At 37.8% G+C, this 25,267-nt stretch overlaps 1 protein-coding gene across 5 annotated transcripts; it reads right to left on the bottom strand.

Moving 5' to 3' along the window:
• Nucleotides 1-3,406: 3,406 nt before the first annotated feature.
• LOC144326348 (protein PAXX-like) lies at nucleotides 3,407-22,653 on the bottom strand. 5 transcript variants are annotated; one of them, XM_077922888.1, is made up of 7 exons: nucleotides 22,366-22,523; nucleotides 14,784-14,841; nucleotides 14,159-14,193; nucleotides 13,118-13,308; nucleotides 9,958-10,041; nucleotides 4,857-4,938; nucleotides 3,407-3,682 (listed from the first exon to the last, which is right to left on the bottom strand). In XM_077922888.1, exons 1-7 carry the CDS (start codon nucleotides 22,446-22,448, stop codon nucleotides 3,643-3,645), a joined length of 573 nt encoding a protein of 190 aa, XP_077779014.1. In that variant the 5' UTR covers nucleotides 22,449-22,523; the 3' UTR covers nucleotides 3,407-3,642. The 5 variants fall into 5 exon arrangements, with proteins under 5 accessions (XP_077779014.1, XP_077779011.1, XP_077779010.1 ...); XM_077922885.1 differs by lacking the exon at nucleotides 14,159-14,193 and having other exon boundaries at nucleotides 9,979-10,041; nucleotides 22,366-22,653; XM_077922884.1 differs by lacking the exon at nucleotides 14,159-14,193 and having other exon boundaries at nucleotides 22,366-22,647.
• Nucleotides 22,654-25,267: the final 2,614 nt, after the last annotated feature.

The raw sequence follows: 25,267 nt of genomic DNA, 5'->3' as shown, positions 1-25,267 counted from the left end.
TATTATATTATATTATATTATATTATATTATTATATTAATAATTATTAATATAATATATATTTATATTTATATTTGTATTATATTATATTAATATTTATTTATATTATATTATATTATATTATATTATATTATATTATATTATATTGTATTGTATTGTATTGTATTGTATTGTATTATATTATATTATATTATATTATATTATATTATATTATATTATATTATTATTTTATTATATTATAATTAATATAATATAATAATTAATAATTATTAATATAATATAATAATATAATATAATACAATATAATATAAATAATTATTAATATAATATAATACAAATATAAATATAAATATAAATATATATTATATTAATAATTATTTATATTATATTGTATTATATTATATTATATTATATTATATTATATTATATTATATTATATTATATTATATTATATTATATTATATTATATTATATATTATTAATATAATATATATTTATATTTATATTTGTATTATATTATATTAATAATTATTTATATTATATTATATTATATTATATTATATTATATTATATTATATTATATTATATTATATTATATTAATAATTATTAATATAATATATATTTATATTTATATTTGTATTATATTATATTATATATTATATTATATTATATTATATTATATTATATTATATTATATTATATTATATTATATTATATTATATTATATTATATTATATTATATTATATTATATTATATTATATATATTATATTATATATTTTTCGCCGATTTCGCTCTTTTTCCTTTTGCTTTTCGGTGATAATTTTATTTTTCTGTAATCATTTAATAATCATGTCCTTTAATACTTGAATAATTTTCCTGTAATTGTTTAATAATCATGTCCTTTAATTGAATAATTTTCCTGTAATCATTTAATAATCATGTCCTTTAATTGAATAATTTTCCTGTAATCATTTAATAATCATGTCCTTTAATACTGTAATTGAATCATTTTCCTGTAATAAATTAGTAATCATGTACTTTAATTCTTTTAATCATTTCCTGTAATAATCGAATAATCATGTACTTTAATTTAATAATTTTACTGTAATAATTGAATAATCATGTACTTTAAGACTGTAATTGAATAATTGAATTGAATAATTGAATAATTCCTGTAATAATTGAATAATCATGTCCTTTAATACTGTAATTGAATCATTTTCCTGTAATAAATTAATAATCATGTACTTTAATTGAATCATTTTCCTCTAATAAAATTAATAATCATGTACTTTAATTCTTTAATCATTTTCCTCTAATAATTGAATAATCCTGTACTTTAATACTTGAATAATTTTCCTGTAATCATTTAATAATCATGTTCTTTAATTTAATAATTTCACTGTAATCATTGAATAATCATGTACTTTAATACTGTAATTGAATAATTGAATAATTGAATTGAATCATTGAATAACTGAATAACTGAATAATTGGATAATTGAATTGAATAATTGAATAATTCCTGTAATAATTGAATAATCATGTCCTTTAATACTGTAATTGAATCATTTTCCTGTAATAAATTAATAATCATGTACTTTAATTCTTTAATCATTTTCCTGTAATAATTGAATAATCATGTCCTTTAATTGAATCATTTTCCTGTAATAAATTAATAATCTTGTACTTTAATTGAATCATTTCCCTCTAATAAATTAATAATCATGTACTTTAATTCTTTAATCATTTTCCTCTAATAATTGAATAATCATGTACTTTAATTGAATCATTTTCCTGTAATAATTGAATAATCCTGTACTTTAATACTTGAATAATTTTCCTGTAATCATTGAATAATCATGTTCTTTAATTTAATAATTTTACTGTAGTTGTTTAATAATCATGTCCTTTATACTTGAATAATTTTCCTGTAATTATTTAATAATCATGTCCTTTAATACTTGAATAATTTTCATGTAATCATTTAATAATCATGTCCTTTAATTGAATAATTTTCCTGTAATTATTTAATAATCATGTACTTTAATACTTGAATAATTTTCCTGTAATCATTTAATAATCATGTTCTTGAATAATTTTACTGTAATCAATTAATAATCATGTCCTTTAATTGAATAATTTTCCTGTAATCGTTTAATAATCATGTCCTTTAATACTTGAATAATTTCCTGTAATCAATTAATAATCATGTCTTTTAATTGAATAATTTTCCTGTAATCATTTAATAATCATGTCCTTTAATTGAATAATTTTCCTGTAATCATTTAATAATCATGTCCTTTAATACTTGAATAATTTTCCTGTAATCATTTAATAATCATGTTCTTTAATAATTTTACTGTAATTATTTAATAATCATGTTCTTTAATAATTTTACTGTAATCAATTAATAATCATGTCCTTTAATTGAATAATTTTCCTGTAATCATTTAATAATCATGTCCTTTAATACTTGAATAATTTTCCTGTAATTATTTAATAATCATGTACTTTAATACTTGAATAATTTTCCTGTAATTATTTAATAATCATGTACTTTAATACTTGAATAATTTTCCTGTAATCATTTAATAATCATGTTCTTTAATAATTTTACTGTAATTATTTAATAATCATGTTCTTTAATAATTTTACTGTAATCAATTAATAATCATGTCCTTTAATTGAATAATTTTCCTGTAATCGTTTAATAATCATGTCCTTTAATACTTGAATAATTTTCCTGTAATTATTTAATAATCATGTTCTTTAATAATTTTACTGTAATCAATTAATAATCATGTCCTTTAATTGAATAATTTTCCTGTAATCGTTTAATAATCACGTACTTTAATACTTGAATAATTTTCCTGTAATCATTTAATAATCATGTTCTTTAATAATTTCACTGTAATTAAATAATCATGTTCTTTAATAATTTCACTGTAATCATTTAATAATCATGTTCTTTAATAATTTTACTGTAATCATTTAATAATCATGTTCTTTAATAATTTTACTGTAATCATTTAATAATCATGTCCTTTAATACTGTAATTGAATAACTGAATAATTGAATTGAATAATTGAATAATTGAATAATTGAATAATTGAGTATTTCCTGTAATAATTGAATAATCATGTCCTTTAATACTGTAATTGAATAATTGAATAATTCCTGTAATAATTGAGTAATCATGTCCTTTAATACTGTAATTGAATAACTCTATAATTGAATTGAATAATTGAATAATTGAATTGAATAATTGAATAGTTCCTGTAATAATTGAATAATCATGTCCTTTAATACTGTAATTGAATCATTTTCCTGTAATTGAATAATCATGTACTTGAATACTTGAATAAGTCTTGAATAATAAAATTAATACGGAACAAATATGGAAATTTTATGGAAATTTATTCACCTTGCAGAGTTACGGAACCATTATGGAAATGATATGGAAATTTATTCGCGTTCCGGAGTTACGGAAATGGCAAAACGAGGGGGAAAGAAATCAAGCCGCTCCAGATATCATAATAAAATATAATATAATGGAAATTCAGAAATAATAGCAATAATAATTAATAATTAATTAATAATTGATAATTAATTAATCATAATTAAAAACATAGGGATTCAGGCGTCTTCGAAATTGACGCCGGTCGGAGTCTTCTTGCTAAGAAGAGAGATAATTATCAAATTAAATTAAAATAAAATGAGTCATCAGATATAATCATATAAATAAAATATCGGTAATCATCATCATCAAATTAAAATAATAATCATATAGAATAATCATATGAATAAAATATCGATAAGAATGATCATCAAAATGAAACAAGAATATTAAACAAGATAAATACTGTAATTGAATAACTGAATAATTGAATTGAATAATTGAATAATTGAATTGAATAATTGAATAATTGAATTGAATAATTGAATAATTGAATTGAATAATGGAATAATTATTCTCAATCATGATCACAAATATAATACAAATAATATCAATAATCAGCCTCCTCATCAAATTGAAATAAAACGAATAATGAAAAATAATTAACAATAACAACATAAATAAAATAATCTCAATAATTATCACAAATATAATACAAATAATATCAATAATCAGCCTCCTCATCAAATTGAAATAAAACGAATAATGAAAAATAATTAACAATAATAATATAAATAAAATAATCTCAATAATGATCACAAATATAATACAAATAATATCAATAATCAGCCTCCTCATCAAATTGAAATAAAACGAATAATAAAAAAGAATTAACAATAATAATGTAAATAAAAGATTGATAATAATTATTCTCAAAATAAAACAAGAATATTAAATATAAATAAAACAATCTCAATCATTATCACAAATATAATACAAATAATATCAATAATCAGCCTCCTCATCAAATTGAAATAAAACGAATAATAAAAAAAATATTCACAATAATAATATAAATAAAATAATCTCAATAATGATCACAAATATAATACAAATAATATTGATAACCATCATCCTCATCATAAAATGGAAATAAAACGAATAATGAAAAAATAATTAACAAGAAGAATGTAAATAAAACATTGATAATAATTATTGTCAAAATAAAACAAGAAGAATAATTTGTTCTAATAATTAATAATATCAACCAAATAATACCGATAATTCTCGCGATAAAATGAAAATAAAATGGAAAATAATATATCACATACATAATATTGATAATATTTCTATTTATCATAAAATTAAAATAACATTAATAATAAATAATTAATAATAATAATAATAATAATAATAATAATAATAATAATAATAATAATAATAATATAATTACCGGACGAATCCAGGGTTGATTAACGACTCTCCGGGAAGCTTCCTCTTGCTGGATCCGGTCCTGATCTTTGCCGGGTTCGGATCTGGAAGTGGGAGGAAATTCCGGAATTTCCCAAAGCTGGCTCCGCCCCCAAAGCCAATACGGAGAGAGGGCAGCACTTCCTGTCCTGGCCCGGAACTTCCTGCCCTCGCCCAGAACTTCCTGCCCTCGCTCAGAGAGGGCTAGGGAGAGAGGGCACCACTTCCTGCCCTCGCCCGGAACTTCCTGCCCTCGCTCAGAGAGGGCTAGGGAGAGAGGGCACCACTTCCTGCCCTCGCCCAGAACTTCCTGCCCTCGCTCAGAGAGGGCTAGGGAGAGAGGGCACCACTTCCTGCCCTCGCCCGGAACTTCCTGCCCTCGCTCAGAGAGGGCTAGGGAGAGAGGGCACCACTTCCTGCCCTCGCCCAGAACTTCCTGCCCTCGCTCAGAGAGGGCTAGGGAGAGAGGGCACCACTTCCTGCCCTCGCCCAGAACTTCCTGCCCTCGCTCAGAGAGGGCTAGGGAGAGAGGGCACCACTTCCTGTCCTCGACCAGAACTTCCTGCCCTCGCTCAGAGAGGGCTAGGGAGAGAGGGCACCACTTCCTGTCCTCGCCCAGAACTTCCTGCCCTCGCTCAGAGAGGGCTAGGGAGAGAGGGCACCACTTCCTGTCCTTGCCCAGAACTTCCTGCCCTCGCTCAGAGAGGGCTAGGGAGAGAGGGCACCACTTCCTGCCCTCGCCCAGAACTTCCTGCCCTCGCTCAGAGAGGGCTAGGGAGAGAGGGCACCACTTCCTGCCCTCGCCCAGAACTTCCTGCCCTCGCTCAGAGAGGGCTAGGGAGAGAGGGCACCACTTCCTGTCCTCGCCCAGAACTTCCTGCCCTCGCTCAGAGAGGGCTAGGGAGAGAGGGCACCACTTCCTGTCCTCGACCAGAACTTCCTGCCCTCGCTCAGAGAGGGCTAGGGAGAGAGGGCACCACTTCCTGTCCTCGACCAGAACTTCCTGCCCTCGCTCAGAGTGGGCTAGGGAGAGAGGGCAGCACTTCCTGTCCTCGCCCAGAACTTCCTGCCCTCGCTCAGAGAGGGCTAGGGAGAGAGGGCACCACTTCCTGCCCTCGCCCAGAACTTCCTGCCCTCGCTCAGAGAGGGCTAGGGAGAGAGGGCACCACTTCCTGCCCTCGCCCAGAACTTCCTGCCCTCGCTCAGAGAGGGCTAGGGAGAGAGGGCACCACTTCCTGTCCTCGCCCAGAACTTCCTGCCCTCGCTCAGAGAGGGCTAGGGAGAGAGGGCACCACTTCCTGTCCTCGCCCAGAACTTCCTGCCCTCGCTCAGAGAGGGCTAGGGAGAGAGGGCACCACTTCCTGTCCTCGACCAGAACTTCCTGCCCTCACTCAGAGTGGGCTAGGGAGAGAGGGCACCACTTCCTGCCCTCGCCCAGAACTTCCTGCCCTCGCTCAGAGAGGGCTAGGGAGAGAGGGCACCACTTCCTGCCCTCGCCCAGAACTTCCTGCCCTCGCTCAGAGAGGGCTAGGGAGAGAGGGCACCACTTCCTGCCCTCCCCCAGAACTTCCTGCCACTAAGCCAACACAGAGAGAGGGCAGCACTTCCTGCCCTCGCTCAGAGTGGGCTAGGGAGAGAGGGCAGCACTTCCTGCCCTCGCCCAGAACAACTTCCTGCCCTCGCCCAGAACCTCCTGCCCTCTAATGCGCCAGAACCACTAAGCCAACACAGAGAGAGGGCAGCACTTCCTGTCCTCCCCCAGAGCTTCCTGCCCTTGCTTATAACTTCCTGCCCTTGCCCACAACTTCCTGCACTCACCCTGAACTTCCTGCCCTCATCCAGAACTTCCTGCCCTCTTATGCGCCGTTACCACGAAGCCAACACAGAGAGAGGGCAGCACTTCCTGTCCTCGCCCAGAACAACTTCCTGCCCTTGCTCAGAACTTCCTGCCCAGAACTCCCTGAACTTCCTGCTTCATGCCCTCACCCAGAACTTCCTGCCCTCACCCAGAACTTCCTGCCCTCGCCCTGAACTTCCTGCCTTCGCTCATAGTGGGCTAGGGAGAGAGGGCAGCACTTCCTGCCCTAGCCCAGAACTTCCTGCCCTCGCCCTGAACTTCCTGCCTTCGCTCATAGTGGGCTAGGGAGAGAGGGCAGCACTTCCTGCCCTAGCCCAGAACTTCCTGCCCTCGCCCTGAACTTCCTGCCTTCGCTCATAGTGGGCTAGGGAGAGAGGGCAGCACTTCCTGCCCTAGCCCAGAACTTCCTGCCCTCGCACAGAACTTCCTGCCCAACTTCCTGCGCTCGCCCAGAACTTCCTGCCCAGAACTTCCTGCCCTCGCTCAGAACTTCCTGCCCTCGCTCAGAACTTCCTGCCCTCGCCCAGAACTTCCTGCCCAACTTCCTGCCCTTCCCCAGAACTTCCTACCCAGAACTTCCTGCCCTCGCCCAGAACTTCCTGCCTAACTTCCTGCCCAACTTCCTGCCCTCGCCCAGTACTTCCTGCCCAGAACTTCCTGCCCTCGCTCAGAGAGGGCTAGGGAGAGAGGGCACCACTTCCTGCCCTCGCCCAGAACTTCCTGCCCTCGCTCAGAGAGGGCTAGGGAGAGAGGGCACCACTTCCTGTCCTCGACCAGAACTTCCTGCCCTCGCTCAGAGTGGGCTAGGGAGAGAGGGCACCACTTCCTGTCCTCGCCCAGAACTTCCTGCCCTCGCTCAGAGAGGGCTAGGGAGAGAGGGCACCACTTCCTGCCCTCGCCCAGAACTTCCTGCCCTCGCTCAGAGAGGGCTAGGGAGAGAGGGCACCACTTCCTGTCCTCGACCAGAACTTCCTGCCCTCGCTCAGAGTGGGCTAGGGAGAGAGGGCACCACTTCCTGCCCTCGCCTGGAACTTCCTGCCCTCGCTCAGAGTGGGCTAGGGAGAGAGGGCACCACTTCCTGCCCTCGCCCGGAACTTCCTGCCCTCGCTCAGAGAGGGCTAGGGAGAGAGGGCACCACTTCCTGCCCTCGACCAGAACTTCCTGCCCTCGCTCAGAGTGGGCTAGGGAGAGAGGGCACCACTTCCTGCCCTCGCCCAGAACTTCCTGCCCTCGCTCAGAGAGGGCTAGGGAGAGAGGGCACCACTTCCTGTCCTCGCCCAGAACTTCCTGCCCTCGCTCAGAGAGGGCTAGGGAGAGAGGGCACCACTTCCTGCCCTCGCCCAGAACTTCCTGCCCTCGCTCAGAGAGGGCTAGGGAGAGAGGGCAGCACTTCCTGCCCTCGCCCAGAACTTCCTGCCCTCGCTCAGAGAGGGCTAGGGAGAGAGGGCACCACTTCCTGTCCTCGCCTGGAACTTCCTGCCCTCGCTCAGAGTGGGCTAGGGAGAGAGGGCACCACTTCCTGTCCTCGACCAGAACTTCCTGCCCTCGCTCAGAGTGGGCTAGGGAGAGAGGGCACCACTTCCTGCCCTCGCCCAGAACTTCCTGCCCTCGCTCAGAGAGGGCTAGGGAGAGAGGGCACCACTTCCTGCCCTCGCCCAGAACTTCCTGCCCTCGCTCAGAGAGGGCTAGGGAGAGAGGGCACCACTTCCTGCCCTCGCCCAGAACTTCCTGCCCTCGCTCAGAGAGGGCTAGGGAGAGAGGGCAGCACTTCCTGTCCTCGCCCAGAACTTCCTGCCCTCGCTCAGAGAGGGCTAGGGAGAGAGGGCACCACTTCCTGCCCTCGCCCAGAACTTCCTGCCCTCGCTCAGAGAGGGCTAGGGAGAGAGGGCACCACTTCCTGCCCTCGCCCAGAACTTCCTGCCCTCGCTCAGAGAGGGCTAGGGAGAGAGGGCACCACTTCCTGCCCTCGCCCAGAACTTCCTGCCCTCGCTCAGAGAGGGCTAGGGAGAGAGGGCACCACTTCCTGCCCTCGCCCAGAACTTCCTGCCCTCGCTCAGAGAGGGCTAGGGAGAGAGGGCACCACTTCCTGTCCTCGACCAGAACTTCCTGCCCTCGCTCAGAGTGGGCTAGGGAGAGAGGGCACCACTTCCTGCCCTCCCCCAGAACTTCCTGCCACTAAGCCAACACAGAGAGAGGGCAGCACTTCCTGCCCTCGCTCAGAGTGGGCTAGGGAGAGAGGGCAGCACTTCCTGCCCTCGCCCAGAACAACTTCCTGCCCTCGCCCAGAACCTCCTGCCCTCTAATGCGCCAGAACCACTAAGCCAACACAGAGAGAGGGCAGCACTTCCTGTCCTCCCCCAGAGCTTCCTGCCCTTGCTTATAACTTCCTGCCCTCGCCCACAACTTCCTGCACTCACCCTGAACTTCCTGCCCTCATCCAGAACTTCCTGCCCTCTTATGCGCCGTTACCACGAAGCCAACACAGAGAGAGGGCAGCACTTCCTGTCCTCGCCCAGAACAACTTCCTGCCCTTGCTCAGAACTTCCTGCCCAGAACTCCCTGAACTTCCTGCTTCATGCCCTCACCCAGAACTTCCTGCCCTCACCCAGAACTTCCTGCCCTCGCCCTGAACTTCCTGCCTTCGCTCATAGTGGGCTAGGGAGAGAGGGCAGCACTTCCTGCCCTAGCCCAGAACTTCCTGCCCTCGCCCAGAACTTCCTGCCCAACTTCCTGCGCTCGCCCAGAACTTCCTGCCCAGAACTTCCTGCCCTCGCTCAGAACTTCCTGCCCTCGCCCAGAACTTCCTGCCCAACTTCCTGCCCTTCCCCAGAACTTCCTACCCAGAACTTCCTGCCCTCGCCCAGAACTTCCTGCCTAACTTCCTGCCCAACTTCCGGCCCTCGCCCAGAACTTCCTGCCCAGAACTTCCTGCCCTCGCTCAGAGTAGGCTAGCCACATATACATAACTAGACATATATATCTGTATTAATCTTAATATTCATTGATTTCTCATGTATCAAAGTGTGTAGCTTGGATAAATGACAAATAAATTATTATTATTATTATTATTATTCCTTATAACCCGCCCACCTGGATCCCTTTCCCTATTATTATTATTATTATTATTATTATTATTATTATTAATGATAACAATAATAATGATGATGATAATAATAACAATAATAATAATAATAATAATAATAATAATAATAATAATAATAATTACCAGGCGCAAAGGGACTCCGACCCGTTTGGATGTCCTTCCTGGGGCTCCCGATCGGCGGCGGGGCGGCGGCAGAAGCGTCGCCATCTGCGGAGATAGTAATTATGATTATTAATATTAATTTGGAAATAATAATAATAATAATAATAGGGAAAGCCCCCCAGATGGGCGGGGTATAAGGAATATTATTATTATTATTATTATTATTATTATTATTATTATTATTAGTATTAATAGGGAAAGCCATCCAGGTGGGCGGGGTATAAGGAATATTATTATTATTATTATTATTATTATTATTATTATTATTATTATTAGTATTAGTATTAATAGGGAAAGCCATCCAGGTGGGCGGGGTATAAGGAATATTATTATTATTATTATTATTATTATTATTATTATTATTATTATTAATAGGGAAAACCATTCGGATGGGCAGGGTATAAGGATTATTTATTATTATTATTATTATTATTATTATTATTATTAGGGAAAGCCATCCAGGTGGGCGGGGTATAAGTATTATTATTATTATTATTATTATTATTATTATTATTATTATTAGGGAAAGCCATCCAGGTTTGTGGGGTATACGGAATATTATTATTATTATTATTATTATTATTATTATTATTATTATTATTAGGGAAAACCATTCGGATGGGCAGGGTATAAGGATTATTTATTATTATTATTATTATTATTATTATTATTATTATTATTATTATTCCTACTCCTACTAGTACTTCGATCTTGCCCATCCGGATGGTTTTCCCTATTAATAATAATAATAATAATAATAATAATAATAATATTCCTTATACCCCGCCCATCTGGATGGCTATTATTATTATTATTATTATTATTATTATTATTACTATTATTATTACTATTACTACTACTACTACTACTACTACTAATAATAATAATAATAATAATACCCCGCCCATCTAGACGGCTTTCCCTGTCAATAATAATTGTAATAATCATAATAATCATAATATTCCTTATACCCCGCCCATGTGCATGGCTTTCTCAACTATTATTATTATTATTATTATTATTATTATTACTATTACTATTCCTTACACCCTGCCCATCTGGATTAATTTATTATTATTACTACTACAACTACAACTACTTATATCCCGCCCATCTGGTTGGCTTTCCCTGTCAATAATAATAATAATAATAATAATAATAATAATAATAATAATAATAATAATAATAATAATAATAATAATAATTTTCCACCTCGACCACCTCGGGGAATTCTGGGAACGAACCTTCTCATTATTATTATTATTATTATTATTATTATTATTATTATTATTATTCCTTATAACCCGCCCACCTGGATCCCTTTCCCTATTATTATTATTATTATTATTATTATTATTATTATTCCTTACACACCACCCATGGCTTTCATTATTATTTTACTGTAATGAAAGCATGGCTTTCATTATTCTTATTCTTATTAATTATTATATATTATTATATATTATTATATAATATATTATTATTATATATTATTAAAATAATCTATTATTATTATTCTTCTAATAACCCACCTCCCAGCCGCCTCTCCAGCTCTCGCACTCAGGCCGCCATTATTATTATTATTATTATTATTATTATTATTATTATTATTCCTTACACACCACTCATCTGCATGGCTTTCACTATTCTTATTCTTATTAATTATTATATATCATAGATTATTAAAATAATCTATTATTATTATTATTATTATTATTATTATTATTATTATTATTATTAAAGACACTCACCTTGTTGGCTTCTATTATTATTATTATTATTATTATTATTATTATTATTATTATTATTCACCTTGTTGGCTTCTATTATTATTATTATTATTATTATTATTATTATTATTATCATTCTAATAACCTACCTCCCAGCCGCCTCTCCAGCTCTCGCACCCGGGCCGCCATTATTATTATTATTATTATTCCTTACACCCCGCCCACCTGGATCCCTTTCTCTATTATTATTATTATTATTATTATTATTATTATTACTACTACTACTACTACTACATCTACAACTACTACTACTTATATCCCACCCATCTGGCTGGCTTTCCCTGTCAATAATAATAATAATAATAATAATAATAATAATAATAATAATAATAATAATTTCCCACCTCGACCACCCCGGGGAATTCTGGGAACAAGCCTTCCCATTATTATTATTATTATTATTATTATTATTATTATTATTATTATTATTATTATTATTCCTTATAACCCGCCCACCTGGATCCCTATCCCTATTATTATTATTCATTATTTCATTATTCTTATTCTTATTAATTATTATATACTATTATATATTATTAAAATAATCTATTATTATTATTATTCTAATAACCCACCTCCCAGCCGCCTCTCCAGCTCTCACACCCGGGCCGCCATTATTATTATTATTATTATTATTATTATTATTATTATTATTATTATTATTATTCCTTACACCCCGCCCACCTGGATCCCTTCCCTATTATTATTATTATTATTATTATTATTATTATTATTATTATTATTATTATTCTAATAACCCACCTCCCAGCCGCCTCTCCAGCTCTCGCACCTGGGCCGCCATTATTATTATTATTATTATTATTATTATTATTATTATTATTCCTTACACCCCGCCCACCTGGATCCCTTCCCTATTATTATTATTATTATTATTATTATTATTATTATTATTATTATTATTCTAATAACCCACCTCCCAGCCGCCTCTCCAGCTCTCACACCCGGGCCGCCATTATTATTATTATTATTATTATTATTATTATTATTATTATTATTATTCCTTACACCCCGCCCACCTGGATCCCTTCCCTATTATTATTATTATTATTATTATTATTATTATTATTATTATTCCTTACACCCCGCCCACCTGGATCCCTTCCCTATTATTATTATTATTATTGTTATTATTATTATTATTATTCTAATAACCCACCTCCCAGCCGCCTCTCCAGCTCTCGCACCCGGGCCGCCATTATTATTATTATTATTATTATTATTATTATTATTATTCCTTACACCCCGCCCACCTGGATCCCTTCCCTATTATTATTATTATTATTATTATTATTATTATTCTAATAACCCACCTCCCAGCCGCCTCTCCAGCTCTCGCACCCGGGCCGCCAGCCCGAAGAGCAGCTCTCGAACTCGCTCCCGGGCCCGGGAGGCGGGGTCTCGGTGGAGGTCGAAGGTCAGGGTCTCTCGGCCATCTTGGAACGTCAGGGTGGCCTCAGTTTCCCGGACGGATAATTTGGGGGTCTGGCTCTCGAAGGCGGCTCTGCGGAGGAGAATAATAATAATAATAATAATAATAATAATAATAATAATAATAATAATAGATTATAAGAAGAAGAAGAGATTGTAGTAATAATAATAATAATAATAATAATAATAATAATAATAATAGATTGTAATAATAATTATAATACTACTACTAATAATAATAATAGATGATGATGATAATAATAATAATAGATGATACTACTACTACTACTACTACTACTACTAATAATAATAATAATAATAATATATTGTTAAAGGATTTTTTGTTATTATATTATATTATATTATATTATATTATATTATATTATATTATATTATATTCTATTCTATTCTATTCTATTCTATTCTATTCTATTCTATTATTATATTATATTATATTATATTATATTATATTATATTATATTATATTATTATAATTCCTTATACCCTGCCCATCAGGATGGGTTTCCCAATTAATAATAATAATAATAATAATAATAATAATAATACCCAGCCCATCTGGATTGGTTTCCCATATACTACATTACATTACATTACATTACTTATTATTATTATTATTATTATTATTATTATTATTATTATTTTCATTATATATTATATTATATTATATTATATTATATTATATTATATTATATTATATTATATTATATTATATTATATTATATTATATTATATTATTTATTATTTTATTCCTTATACCCTGCCCATCTGGATGGGTTTCCCTGTCAATAATAATAATAATGATAATAATAATAATATTCCTTATACCCTGCCCACCTGGATCGATATCCCAATTATTATTAATAATAATAATAATAATAATAATAATAATAATTGTGACCTACTTGATTTGAGAAATCCGGTCGTCGGAAGAAACCGGCTGCAAAAGGAAGAGGGAATATTTAGTCGGCGAGAAGTTCATTCAACAAGGATATAAAAATTAAAAATTAAAATAGGCAATAAAAATAGGATATAAAAAAATGAAAAATAAAAATAGGCAATAAAAATAGGATATAAAAAATAATAAAAAAAGGGAAGACAATCAGGGACATTAAATAATAGTAATAGTAATAGTAATAACAACAACAACAACAATAACAATAATAAATGATAATAATGTTTATGGCGATAATAATAATAATAGTAATAATAATAATAATAATAATATACACAATAACAACAACAACAACAACAACAACAAAACAACAACAATAAATGATAATAATGTTTATGGCAATAATAATAATAATAATAATAATAATAATAATAATAATAATAATAATATACCTAATAATAATAATAATAATAATATACCCCATTATTCTTATTACTGGTGTGGTATATATTCAATTTATTCCTATCATTATCGCTATTATTGGCGGAGTACAAATAACTTGAGTATTCTTCCATTTACTGGGGTATAAATAATAATATTATTCTCATTATCGGTGTGGATTTCGGGAATAAAACCTGGTCTTTCCCGGATGAAGTGATGTCGCCGCTCCAGGAATCCAAAGCATTGGTGACGCTGCCAAAAAAGGAGAATATAGGGTTATAAAAGCAAAATAATAGTAGTTGTAGTAGTAGTAGTAGTAGTAGTAGTAGTAATAATAATAATAATAATAATAATAATAATAATAATAATAATAATTCCCCCTCTAATGAAGCTTCAGGAATAGCAAGCTTTTGTGACACTGCTGGGAAAGAAAGTGTTAAATGTTAACCCTAACCCTATCCTATCCTATCCTATGCTATCCTTGTCTCCTATCCTATCCTCCTATCCTATTCTTGTCTCCTCTCCTATCCTATCCTCCTATCCTACCCTTCTATCCTTGTATCCTATCCTACGCTTGTCTCCTACCCTATCCTTTCCTCCTATCCTATCATTTTGTCCTATCCTAACCTCCTATCCTATCCTACCCTTGTCTCCTATCCTATCCTATCCTATCCTATCCTATCCTATCCTATCCTATCCTTCCTATCCTACCCTCCTATCCTATCCTAGCCTTGTCTCCTACCCTATCCTTTCCTCCTATCCTATCCTTCTGTCCTATCCTTCTGTCCTATCCTCTCCTATCCTACCCTTGTCTCCTATCCCATCCTCCTATCCTATCCTATTCTCCTATCCTCCTATCCTATCCTTGTCTCCTATACTATCCTATTATCCTCCTATCCTCTCCTACCCTTCTATCCTCTTATCCTATCCTATCCTAGTCTCTTATCCTATCCTCCTATCCTATCCTTGTCTCCTATCCTACCCTTTCCTCCTATCCTATCCTCCTATCCTATCCTTGCCTCCTATCCTATCCTATCCTTGTCCCCTATCCTATCCTATCCCGGTCCCCTATCCTATCCTAGTCTCCTCTCCTCTCCTCTCCTATCCTATCCTTGTCTCCTATCCTATCCTTGTCTCCTATCCTATCCTATCCTATCCTATCCTATCCTATCCTATCCTCCTATCCTATCCTATCCTATCCTCTCCTCCTATCCTATCCTATCCTATCCTATCCTATCCTCTCCTCCGATCCGATCCTATCCTATCCTATCCTATCCTATCCTATCCTCCTATCCTATCCTATCCTATCCTATCCTATCCTATCCTATCCTATCCTATCCTCCTATCCTATCCTTGTCTCCTATCCTATCCTTGTCTCCTATCCTATCATCCTATCCTATCCTTGTCTCCTATCCTATCCTATCCTATCCTATCCTACCTTGTCTCCTATCCCATCCTCCTATCCTACCCTTCTATCCTCCTATCCTATCCTTGTCTCCTCTCCTCTCCTCCTATCCTATCCTTCTCTCCTCTGCTATCCTATCCTCCTATCCTATCCTTGTCTCCTATCCTATCCTATCCCATCCTCCTATCCTATCCTATTCTCCCATCCTCCTATCCTATTCTTGTCTCCTATCCTACCCTTTCCTATCCTATCCTCCTCTCCTATCCTTGTCTCCTATCCTATCCTTGCCTCCTATCCTATCCTATCCTTGTCCCCTATCCTATCCTATCCCGGTCCCCTATCCTATCCTAGTCTCCTCTCCTCTCCTCTCCTATCCTATCCTTGTCTCCTATCCTATCCTTGTCTCCTATCCTATCCTCCTATCCTATCCTAGTCTCCTATCCTATCCTATCCTCCTATCCTATCCTCCTATCCTATCCTAGTCTCCTATCCTATCCTATCCTCCTATCCTATCCTAGTCTCCTATCCTATCCTATTATCCTCCTATCCTCTCCTACCCTCCTATCCTACCCTTCTATCCTCTTATCCTATCCTACCCTTGTCTCCTCTCCTATCCTATCCTCCTATCCTATCCTTCTCTCCTATCCTATCCTAGTCTCCTATCCTATCCTTGTCTCCTATCCTATCATATCCTATCCTATCCTATCCTCTCCTATCCTTGTCTCCTATCCTATCCTATCCTCCTATCCTATCCTAGTCTCCTATCCTATCCTCCTATCCTATCCTTGTCTCCTATCCTCCCCTTGTCTCCTATCCTATCCTATCCTCCTATCCTATCCTCTCCTATCCTATCCTTGTCTCCTCTCCTATCCTAGTCTCCTATCCTATCCTCCTATCCTATCCTTGTCCCCTATCCTATCCTATCCTATCCTAGTCTCCTATCCTATCCTATCCTCCTATCCTATCCTTGTTTCCTATTCTATCCTCCTATCCTATCCTTGTCTCCTATCCTACCCTTCTATCCTCCTATCCTATCCTTCTCTCCTATCCTTCTGTCCTATCCTCTCCTATCCTATCCTTGTCTCATATCCTCCTATCCTATTATCCTCCTCTCCTATCCTATCCTCCTATCCTATCCTTGTTTCCTATCCTATCCTCCTATCCTCCTATCCTATCCTTGTCTCCTATCCTATCCTATCCTATCCTTGTCTCCTCTCCTATCCTATCCTCCTATCCTATCCTATCCTATCCTATCCTATCCTCTCCTCTCCTCCTACCCTACCCTTCCCTCCTATCCTAACCTCCCATCCTATCCCATCTCCAATTGCAACCTTGCCTTCTTCGCGCAAACAGCAGGAAGCTTAGCAAAGGCGGAAACTCAGATTCTTTGCAACAAGAATCAAATGATTGGCAGCAAGATTTTCAGTATTTATTATTTATTTTTGTATAAAAACTGAAAATATTAATAAATTTTTTTTTTTAAAAAAACAACACCAACGACAAATTATTTGCAGCCAGAATTATTTGCAAGAATCTCCGACTTTTCTTGCTTTTCCTTGCCAAAAAGAGAAACGGTCCTTCCTTGCCCAAAAGCCAGGAGCTTTGCAAGACGGCAACTCCCAGAATCCTTTGCTCCGGCCGCAAGGGCTGCTGGGAGTTTGGCAAGGGGGACTTCGGTCCAGAATCAAGGAATTCTTTGCCATTTGGACGGCAAGAACCTCCAGCTGCAAACTCCTATCCTATCCTTGTCTCCTATCCTATCCTTGTCTCCTATCCTATCCTTGTCTCCTATCCTATCCTTGTCTCCTATCCTATCCTAGTCTCCTATCCTATCCTTGTCTCCTATCCTATCCTAGTCTCCTATCCTATCCTAGTCTCCTATCCTATCCTATCCTATCCTTGTCTCCTATCCTATCCTATCCTATCCTCCTATCCTATCCTATCCTATCCTCCTATCCTATCCTTTTCTCCTTGTCTCCTATCCTATCCTTGTCTCCTATCCTATCCTATCCTTGTCTCCTATCCTATCCTATCCTATCCTCCTATCCTATCCTTTTCTCCTTGTCTCCTATCCTATCTTCCTATCCTATCCTTGTCTCCTCTCCTTTCCTCCTATCCTATCTTCCTATCCTATCCTTGTTTCCTCTCCTTTCCTCCTATCCTATCCTTGTTTCCTATCCTATCCTTGTCTCCTATCCTATCCTCCTATCCTATCCTTGTCTCCTATCCTATCCTCCTATCCTATCCTTTTCTCCTTGTCTCCTATCCTCACCTATCCTATCCTCTCCTCTCCTATCCTATCCTTGTCTCCTATCCTATCCTCCTATCCTATCCTATCCTATCCTATCCTATCCTATCCTATCCTATCCTATCCTATCCTTTTCTCCTTGTCTCCTATCCTATCCTTGTCTCCTATCCTATCCTTGTCTCCTATCCTATCCTTGTCTCCTCTCCTATCCTTGTCTCCTATCCTATCCTTGTCTCCTATCCTATCCTAGTCTCCTATCCTATCCTTGTCTCCTATCCTATCCTAGTCTCCTATCCTATCCTTGTCTCCTATCCTATCCTATCCTATCCTCCTATCCTATCCTTTTCTCCTTGTCTCCTATCCTATCCTTGTCTCCTATCCTATCCTATCCTAGTCTCCTATCCTATCCTATCCTATCCTTGTCTCCTATCCTATCCTCCTATCCTATCCTAGTCTCCTATCCTATCCTTGTCTCCTATCCTATCCTATCCTTGTCCTATCCTATCCTATCCTATCCTCCTATCCTATCCTTTTCTCCTTGTCTCCTATCCTATCTTCCTATCCTATCCTTGTCTCCTCTCCTTTCCTCCTATCCTATCTTCCTATCCTATCCTTGTCTCCTATCCTATCCTCCTATCCTATCCTTGTCTCCTATCCTATCCTCCTATCCTATCCTTGTCTCCTTGTCTCCTATCCTATCTTCCTATCCTATCCTTGTCTCCTATCCTATCCTCCTATCCTATCCTATCCTATCCTATCCTATCCTATCCTATCCTATCCTATCCTATCCTTTTCTCCTTGTCTCCTATCCTATCCTTGTCTCCTATCCTATCCTTGTCTCCTATCCTATCCTTGTCTCCTCTCCTATCCTTGTCTCCTATCCTATCCTATCCTATCCTATCCTATCCTATCCTCCTATCCTATCCTTGTCTCCTATCCTATCCTATCCAATCCTATCCTATCCTTGTCTCCTCTCCTATCCTATCCTCCTATCCTATCCTTGCTTCCTATCCTATCCTCCTATCCTATCCTTGTCTCCTCTCCTCTCCTATCCTATCCTCCTATCCTATCCTAGTCTCCTATCCTATCCTATCCTTCTCTCCTCTCCTATCCTCCTATCCTATCCTATCCAATCCTCCTATCCTATCCTTGTTTCCTATCCTATCCTAGTCCCCTATCCTATCCTCTCCTCTCCTCTCCTCCTATCCTACCCTTCTATCCTCCTATCCTATCCTTGTCTCCTATCCTATCCTATCCTTCTCTCCTATCCTTCTGTCCTATCCTCTCCTCTCCTATCCTTGTCTCATATCCTCCTATCCTACCCTTCTATCCTCTTATCCTATCCTATCCTTGTCTCCTATCCTATCCAATCCTCCTATCCTATCCTTGTTTCCTATCCTATCCTAGTCCCCTATCCTATCCTATCCCATCCTCCTATCCTACCCTTCTATCCTCCTATCCTATCCTAGTCCCCTATCCTATCCTCTCCTATCCCATACTCCTATCCTATCCTATCCTTGTCTCCTATCCTATCCTATCCTATCCTTGTCTCCTATCCTATCCTTGTCTCCTCTCCTCTCCTATCCTCTCCTATCCTATCCTATCCTCCTACCCTATCCTTGTCTCCTATCCTATCCTATCCTCCTATCCTATCCTTGTCTCCTATCCTATCCTATCCTCCTATCCTACCCTTGTCTCCTCTCCTATCCTATCCTCCTATCCTATCCTATCCAATCCTCCTATCCTATCCTTGTCTCCTCTCCTCTCCTCCTATCCTCCCCTTCCCTCCTATCCTAACCTCCCATCCTATCCCATCTCCAATTGCAACCTTGCCTTCTTCGCGCAAACAGCAGGAAGCTTAGCAAAGGCGGAAACTCAGATTCTTTGCAACAAGAATCAAATGATTGGCAGCAAGATTTTCAGTATTTATTATTTATTTTTGTATAAAAACTGAAAATATTAATAAAGATGTTTTTTTTTAAAAAAAACAACGACAAATTATTTGCAACCAGAATTATTTGCCAGAATCTCCGACTTTTCTTGCTTTTCCTTGCCAAAAAGAGAAACTCTCCTTCCTTTCCCTTTCCTTGCCCAAAAGCCAGGAGCTTTGCAAGACGGCATCTCCCAGAATCCTTTGCTCCGGCCGCAAGGGCTGCTGGGAGTTTGGCAGTGGGGACTTCGGTCCAGAATCAATTCTTTGCCATTTGGACGGCAAGAACCTCCAGCTGCAAACTCCTATCCTATCCTAGTCTCCTATCCTATCCTCCTATCCTATCCTAGTCTCCTATCCTATCCTATCCTTGTCTCCTATCCTATCCTCCTATCCTATCCTAGTCTCCTATCCTATCCTTGTCTCCTATCCTATCCTATCCTATCCTATCCTATCCTATCATATCCTATCCTATCCTTGTCCCCTATCCTATCCTATCCCGGTCCCCTATCCTATCCTAGTCTCCTCTCCTCTCCTATCCTATCCTATCCTAGTCTCCTATCCTATCCTATCCTTGTCTCCTATCCTATCCTTGTCTCCTATCCTATCCTTGTCTCCTATCCTATCCTCTCCTCTCCTCTCCTCCTATCCTATCCTATCCCATCCTCCTATCCTATCCTTGTTTCCTATCCTATCCTCCTATCCTATCCTTGTCTCCTATCCTATCCTATCCTATCCTCCTATCCTATCCTAGTCTCCTATCCTATCCTATCCTAGTCTCCTATCCTATCCTTGTCTCCTATCCTATCCTAGTCTCCTATCCTATCCTTGTCTCCTATCCTATCCTAGTCTCCTATCCTATCCTTGTCTCCTATCCTATCCTTGTCTCCTATCCTATCCTTGTCTCCTATCCTATCCTTGTCTCCTATCCTATCCTATCCTCCTCTCCTATCCTTGTCTCCTATCCTATCCTATCCTATCCTATCCTATCCTATCCTATCCTATCCTTGTCCCCTATCCTATCCTATCCCGGTCCCCTATCCTATCCTAGTCTCCTCTCCTCCTATCCTATCCTATCCCATCCTCCTATCCTATCCTTGTTTCCTATCCTATCCTCCTATCCTATCCTTGTTTCCTATCCTATCCTCCTATCCTATCCTTGTCTCCTATCCTATCCTTGTCTCCTATCCTTGTCTCCTATCCTTGTCTCCTATCCTATCCTAGTCTCCTATCCTATCCTATCCTTGTTTCCTATCCTATCCTATCCTTGTCTCCTATCCTATCCTATCCTTGTCTCTTATCCTATCCTATCCTATCCTATCCTCCTATCCTATCCTTTTCTCCTTGTCTCCTATCCTATCTTCCTATCCTATCCTTGTCTCCTATCCTATCCTCCTATCCTATCCTTGTCTCCTCTCCTATCCTATCCTATCCTTGTCTCCTATCCTATCCTATCCTTGTCTCCTCTCCTCTCCTATCCTATCCTTGTCTCCTATCCTATCCTATCCCGGTCCCCTATCCTATCCTATCCTATCCTAGTCTCCTATCCTATCTTCCTATCCTATCCTATCCTAGTCTCCTATCCTATCTTATCCTATCTTATCCTATCCTATCCTTGTCTCCTATCCTATCCTATCCTTTTCTTTTCTCCTATCCTATCCATGCAAACGCGGAAAATAAAATTCTGTGCAATGATTTCCAATTGCAAGTCTTGATTCTGAATGCAAACAGCAGAAAGGTTTGCAAATGCGGAAAATAACATTTAATGCAACAATGGCTGAGGTAATCTCCAATTGCAATCGCCGCTTCTTATTGCAAACTGCAAGTAAATTATTATTATTCTTAAATACATTATTTTTCTTATTGCAAATCAACTTTCATGCAAGTTGGACGGCAAGAATCTCCAATTGCAAACAGCAGAAAGTTTGCAAATGCGGAAAATAAAATTATTTGCAATAATCTCCAATTGCAACTGTCACTTCTTAATGCAAACAGCAGAAAGTTTGCAAGGGCGGAAAATAAAATTATTTGCAATGATTTCCAATTGCAACTGTCGCTTCTGATTGCAAATAAATAAAGTTTGCAAATGCGGAAAATAAAATTATTTGCAACAATTTCCAATTGCAAGTGTTGATTCTTAATGCAAACAGCAGAAAGTTTGCAAATGCGGAAAATAAAATTATTTGCACTCACTGGAAACTGTCGCTTTTGCTGCAAAAGCAGAGATAATCCTCTCCTTCGTCTTGCACCAAACGGACGGTCCCAATTCCTTCCATTTGCACCCAAAGGAGGAATGCAATCGGTTTGCAAAGCAGGAAGCGGCTTGCAAAACTACAAGGCCCAGAATCCTTTGCTCCGGCCGCAAGGGCTGCTGGGAGATTTGCACAGAGCGGCCTGCAGGGGGAGCAAAGAGATTGCAAGTGGAATTCTTGTTGCTTTTCATGCAAAAAGCGAGGAATTTTTGCAAAGGTGCAGAATTCACCCCGTTTGCAAAATAAAATAAAATAAATATGCAGAAGGAACCCACTTGGCAAAACTTTGCATTTATTTTATAAAATAAAATAAAATAAAATAAAATAAAATATGCAGAAGGAACCCACTTGGCAAAACTTTGCATTTATTTTATAAAATAAAATAAAATAAAATAAAATAAAATAAAATAAAATAAAAAAATAAAATAAAATAAAATAAAATAAAATAATAAAATAAAATAAAATAGAATAGAATAAAATAAAATAAAATAAAATAAAATAAAATATGAAGAAGGAACCCACTTGGCAAAACTTTGCAACTGCGTTTCTTTTGGATTTCCTTGCAAAAAGGGAAACTGGAATTCTTGTTGCTTTTCTTGCAAAAAGCGAGAAAGTTGCAAAGGTGCAGAATCAACCTTTTTTTGCAAAACATTGCAACTGTATCCTTGTTGCTTTTTCTTGCCAAAAGCGAGGAATTTTGCAAAAACTTGCAGCTCTGTCCGTGTTGCTTTTCTTGCAAAAAAGCGAGGAATTTTGCAACGTTTTCTTGCAAAAGGGGAAACGGGAATTTCTGCTGCTGTTCTTGCAAAAAGGGAAGCTTGAATTCTTGTTGCTTTTCTTGCCAAAAGCGAGGAAGTTGCAAATGTGCAGAATTCACCCCATTTGCAATATGTTGCAACTGCGTTCCTTTTGCATTTCCTTGCAAACCTCCTCGCTTTTTGCAAGAAAAGCAGCAGGAATTCCAGTTTCCCTTTTTGCAAGAAAAGCAACAAGAATTCCAGTTTCCCTTTTTGCAAGAAAAGCGACAATAATTCCAGTTTCCCTTTTTGCAAGAAAAGCAGCAGGAATTCCAGTTTCCCTTTTTGCAAGAAAAGCGACAATAATTCCAGTTTCCCTTTTTGCAAGAAAAGCAACAAGAATTCCAGTTTCCCTTTTTGCAAGAAAAGCGACAAGAATTCCAGTTTTCCTTTTTGCAAGAAAAGCAACAAGAATTCCAGTTTCCCTTTTTGCAAGAAAAGCGACAAGAATTCCAGTTTCCCTTTTTGCAAGAAAAGCAACAGGAATTCCAGTTCCCTTTTTGCAAGAAAAGCGACAATAATTCCAGTTTCCCTTTTTGCAAGAAAAGCAACAAGAATTCCAGTTTCATTTTTTGCAAGAAAAGCAACAAGAATTCCAGTTTCCCTTTTTGCAAGAAAAGCAACAAGAATTCCAGTTTCATTTTTTGCAAGAAAAGCAACAAGAATTCCAGTTTCCCTTTTTGCAAGAAAAGCAACAGGAATTCCAGCTTCCCTTTTTGCCAGGAAATGCAAAAGGAACAACGCAGTTGCAACATATTGCAAAAGGGGTGAATTCTGCACCTTTGCAACTTTCTTGCTTTTTGCAAGAAAAGCGACAAGAATTCCAGTTTCCCCTTTTGCATGGAAATTTTGCAAAATTCCTCGCTTTTGGCAAGAAAATGCAACAGGGATCCGATGCAACGTTTTGCAAACGGGGTGAATTCTGCACCTTTGCAAAATTCCTCGCTTTTGGCAAGAAAATGCAACAAGGATACAGTTGCGATGTTTTGCAAAAGGGGTGAATTCTGCACCTTTGCAACCTCTTGCAAAAAGGGAAGCTTGAATTCTTTTTACTTTTCTTGCAAAAAGCAAGAAAGTTGCAAATGTGCAGAATTAAGCCCTTTTGCAATATGTTGCAACTGCGTTGTTCCTTTTGCATTTCCTTGCAAAAAAAGCGAGGAATTCTGCACATTTTCCTTGCAAAGAGGGAAGCTGGAATTCCTGCTGCTTTTCTGGCCAAAAGCAGGGAAGTTGCAAATATGCAGAATTAACCTTTTTTGCAAAACGTTGCATCGGATCCCTGTTGCATTTTCTTGACACAAGCGAGGAATTTTGCAAAAAGTTGCAGCTCTGTCCGTGTTGCTTTTCTTGCAAAAAAGCGAGGAATTTTGCAAAAAGTTGCAGCTCTGTCCGTGTTGCATTTTCTTGCAAAAAAGCGAGGAATTTTGCAAAATTTTCTTGCAAAGAGGGAAATGGGAATTTCTGCTGCTTTTCTTGCAAAAAGGGAAGCTTGAATTCTTGTTGCTTTTCTTGCAAAAAGCAGGGAAGTTGCAAATATGCAGAATTAACCTTTTTTGCAAAACGTTGCATCGGATCCTTGTTGCATTTTCTTGCCAAAAGCGAGGAATTTTGCAAAACTTGGCAGCTGTTTTCCTTTTGCTTTTCCTTGCAAAGAGGAAAACTGGAATTCTTGCTGCTTTTCTTGCAAAAATTGAAACTGGAATTCAAAGGTTGCAAAGGTGGAATACAATTTGCAAAAGGTTGCAGCTGGAATTCCTGTGGCTTTTTCTTGCAAAAAGCGAGGAAATTTGCCAAACTTTGCAGCTGTTTTCCTATTGCATTTCTTGCAAAAAGGGAAACTGGAATTCTTGTTGCATTTTCTTGTCAAAAGCGATGAATTTTGCAACATTTTCTTGCAAAAGGGGAAACTGGAATTCTTGTTGCTTTTCTTGCAAAAAGCGAGGAAGCTGCAAAGGTGCAGAATTCACCCCTTTTGCAAAACGCTGCATCGGATCCCTGTTGCATTTTCTTGCCAAAAGCGAGGAATTTTGCAAAAGATTGCAGCTG

The sequence above is a fragment of the Podarcis muralis genome, chromosome W (assembly GCF_964188315.1).
Source record: "Podarcis muralis chromosome W, rPodMur119.hap1.1, whole genome shotgun sequence".
Lineage (NCBI taxonomy): Eukaryota > Metazoa > Chordata > Lepidosauria > Squamata > Lacertidae > Podarcis > Podarcis muralis.
This window is presented reverse-complemented; position numbering and strand designations above follow the sequence as displayed.

Bases quoted from the DNA above. Each gene is read 5' to 3' on its own strand.
- LOC144326348 (XM_077922884.1), bottom strand. From the start codon at position 22,615: ATGAAAAGCAACAAGAATTCCACTTGCAATCTCTTTGCTCCCCCTGCA. The intron at 13,309-14,783 runs GTTTTATTCCCG...TCTCCTCCGCAG, and splicing joins CTTCATCCGGGAAAGACCAG to AGCCGCCTTCGAGAGCCAGA. The intron at 4,939-9,957 runs GTAATTATTATT...TCCCACTTCCAG, and splicing joins TCGGAGTCCCTTTGCGCCTG to ATCCGAACCCGGCAAAGATC.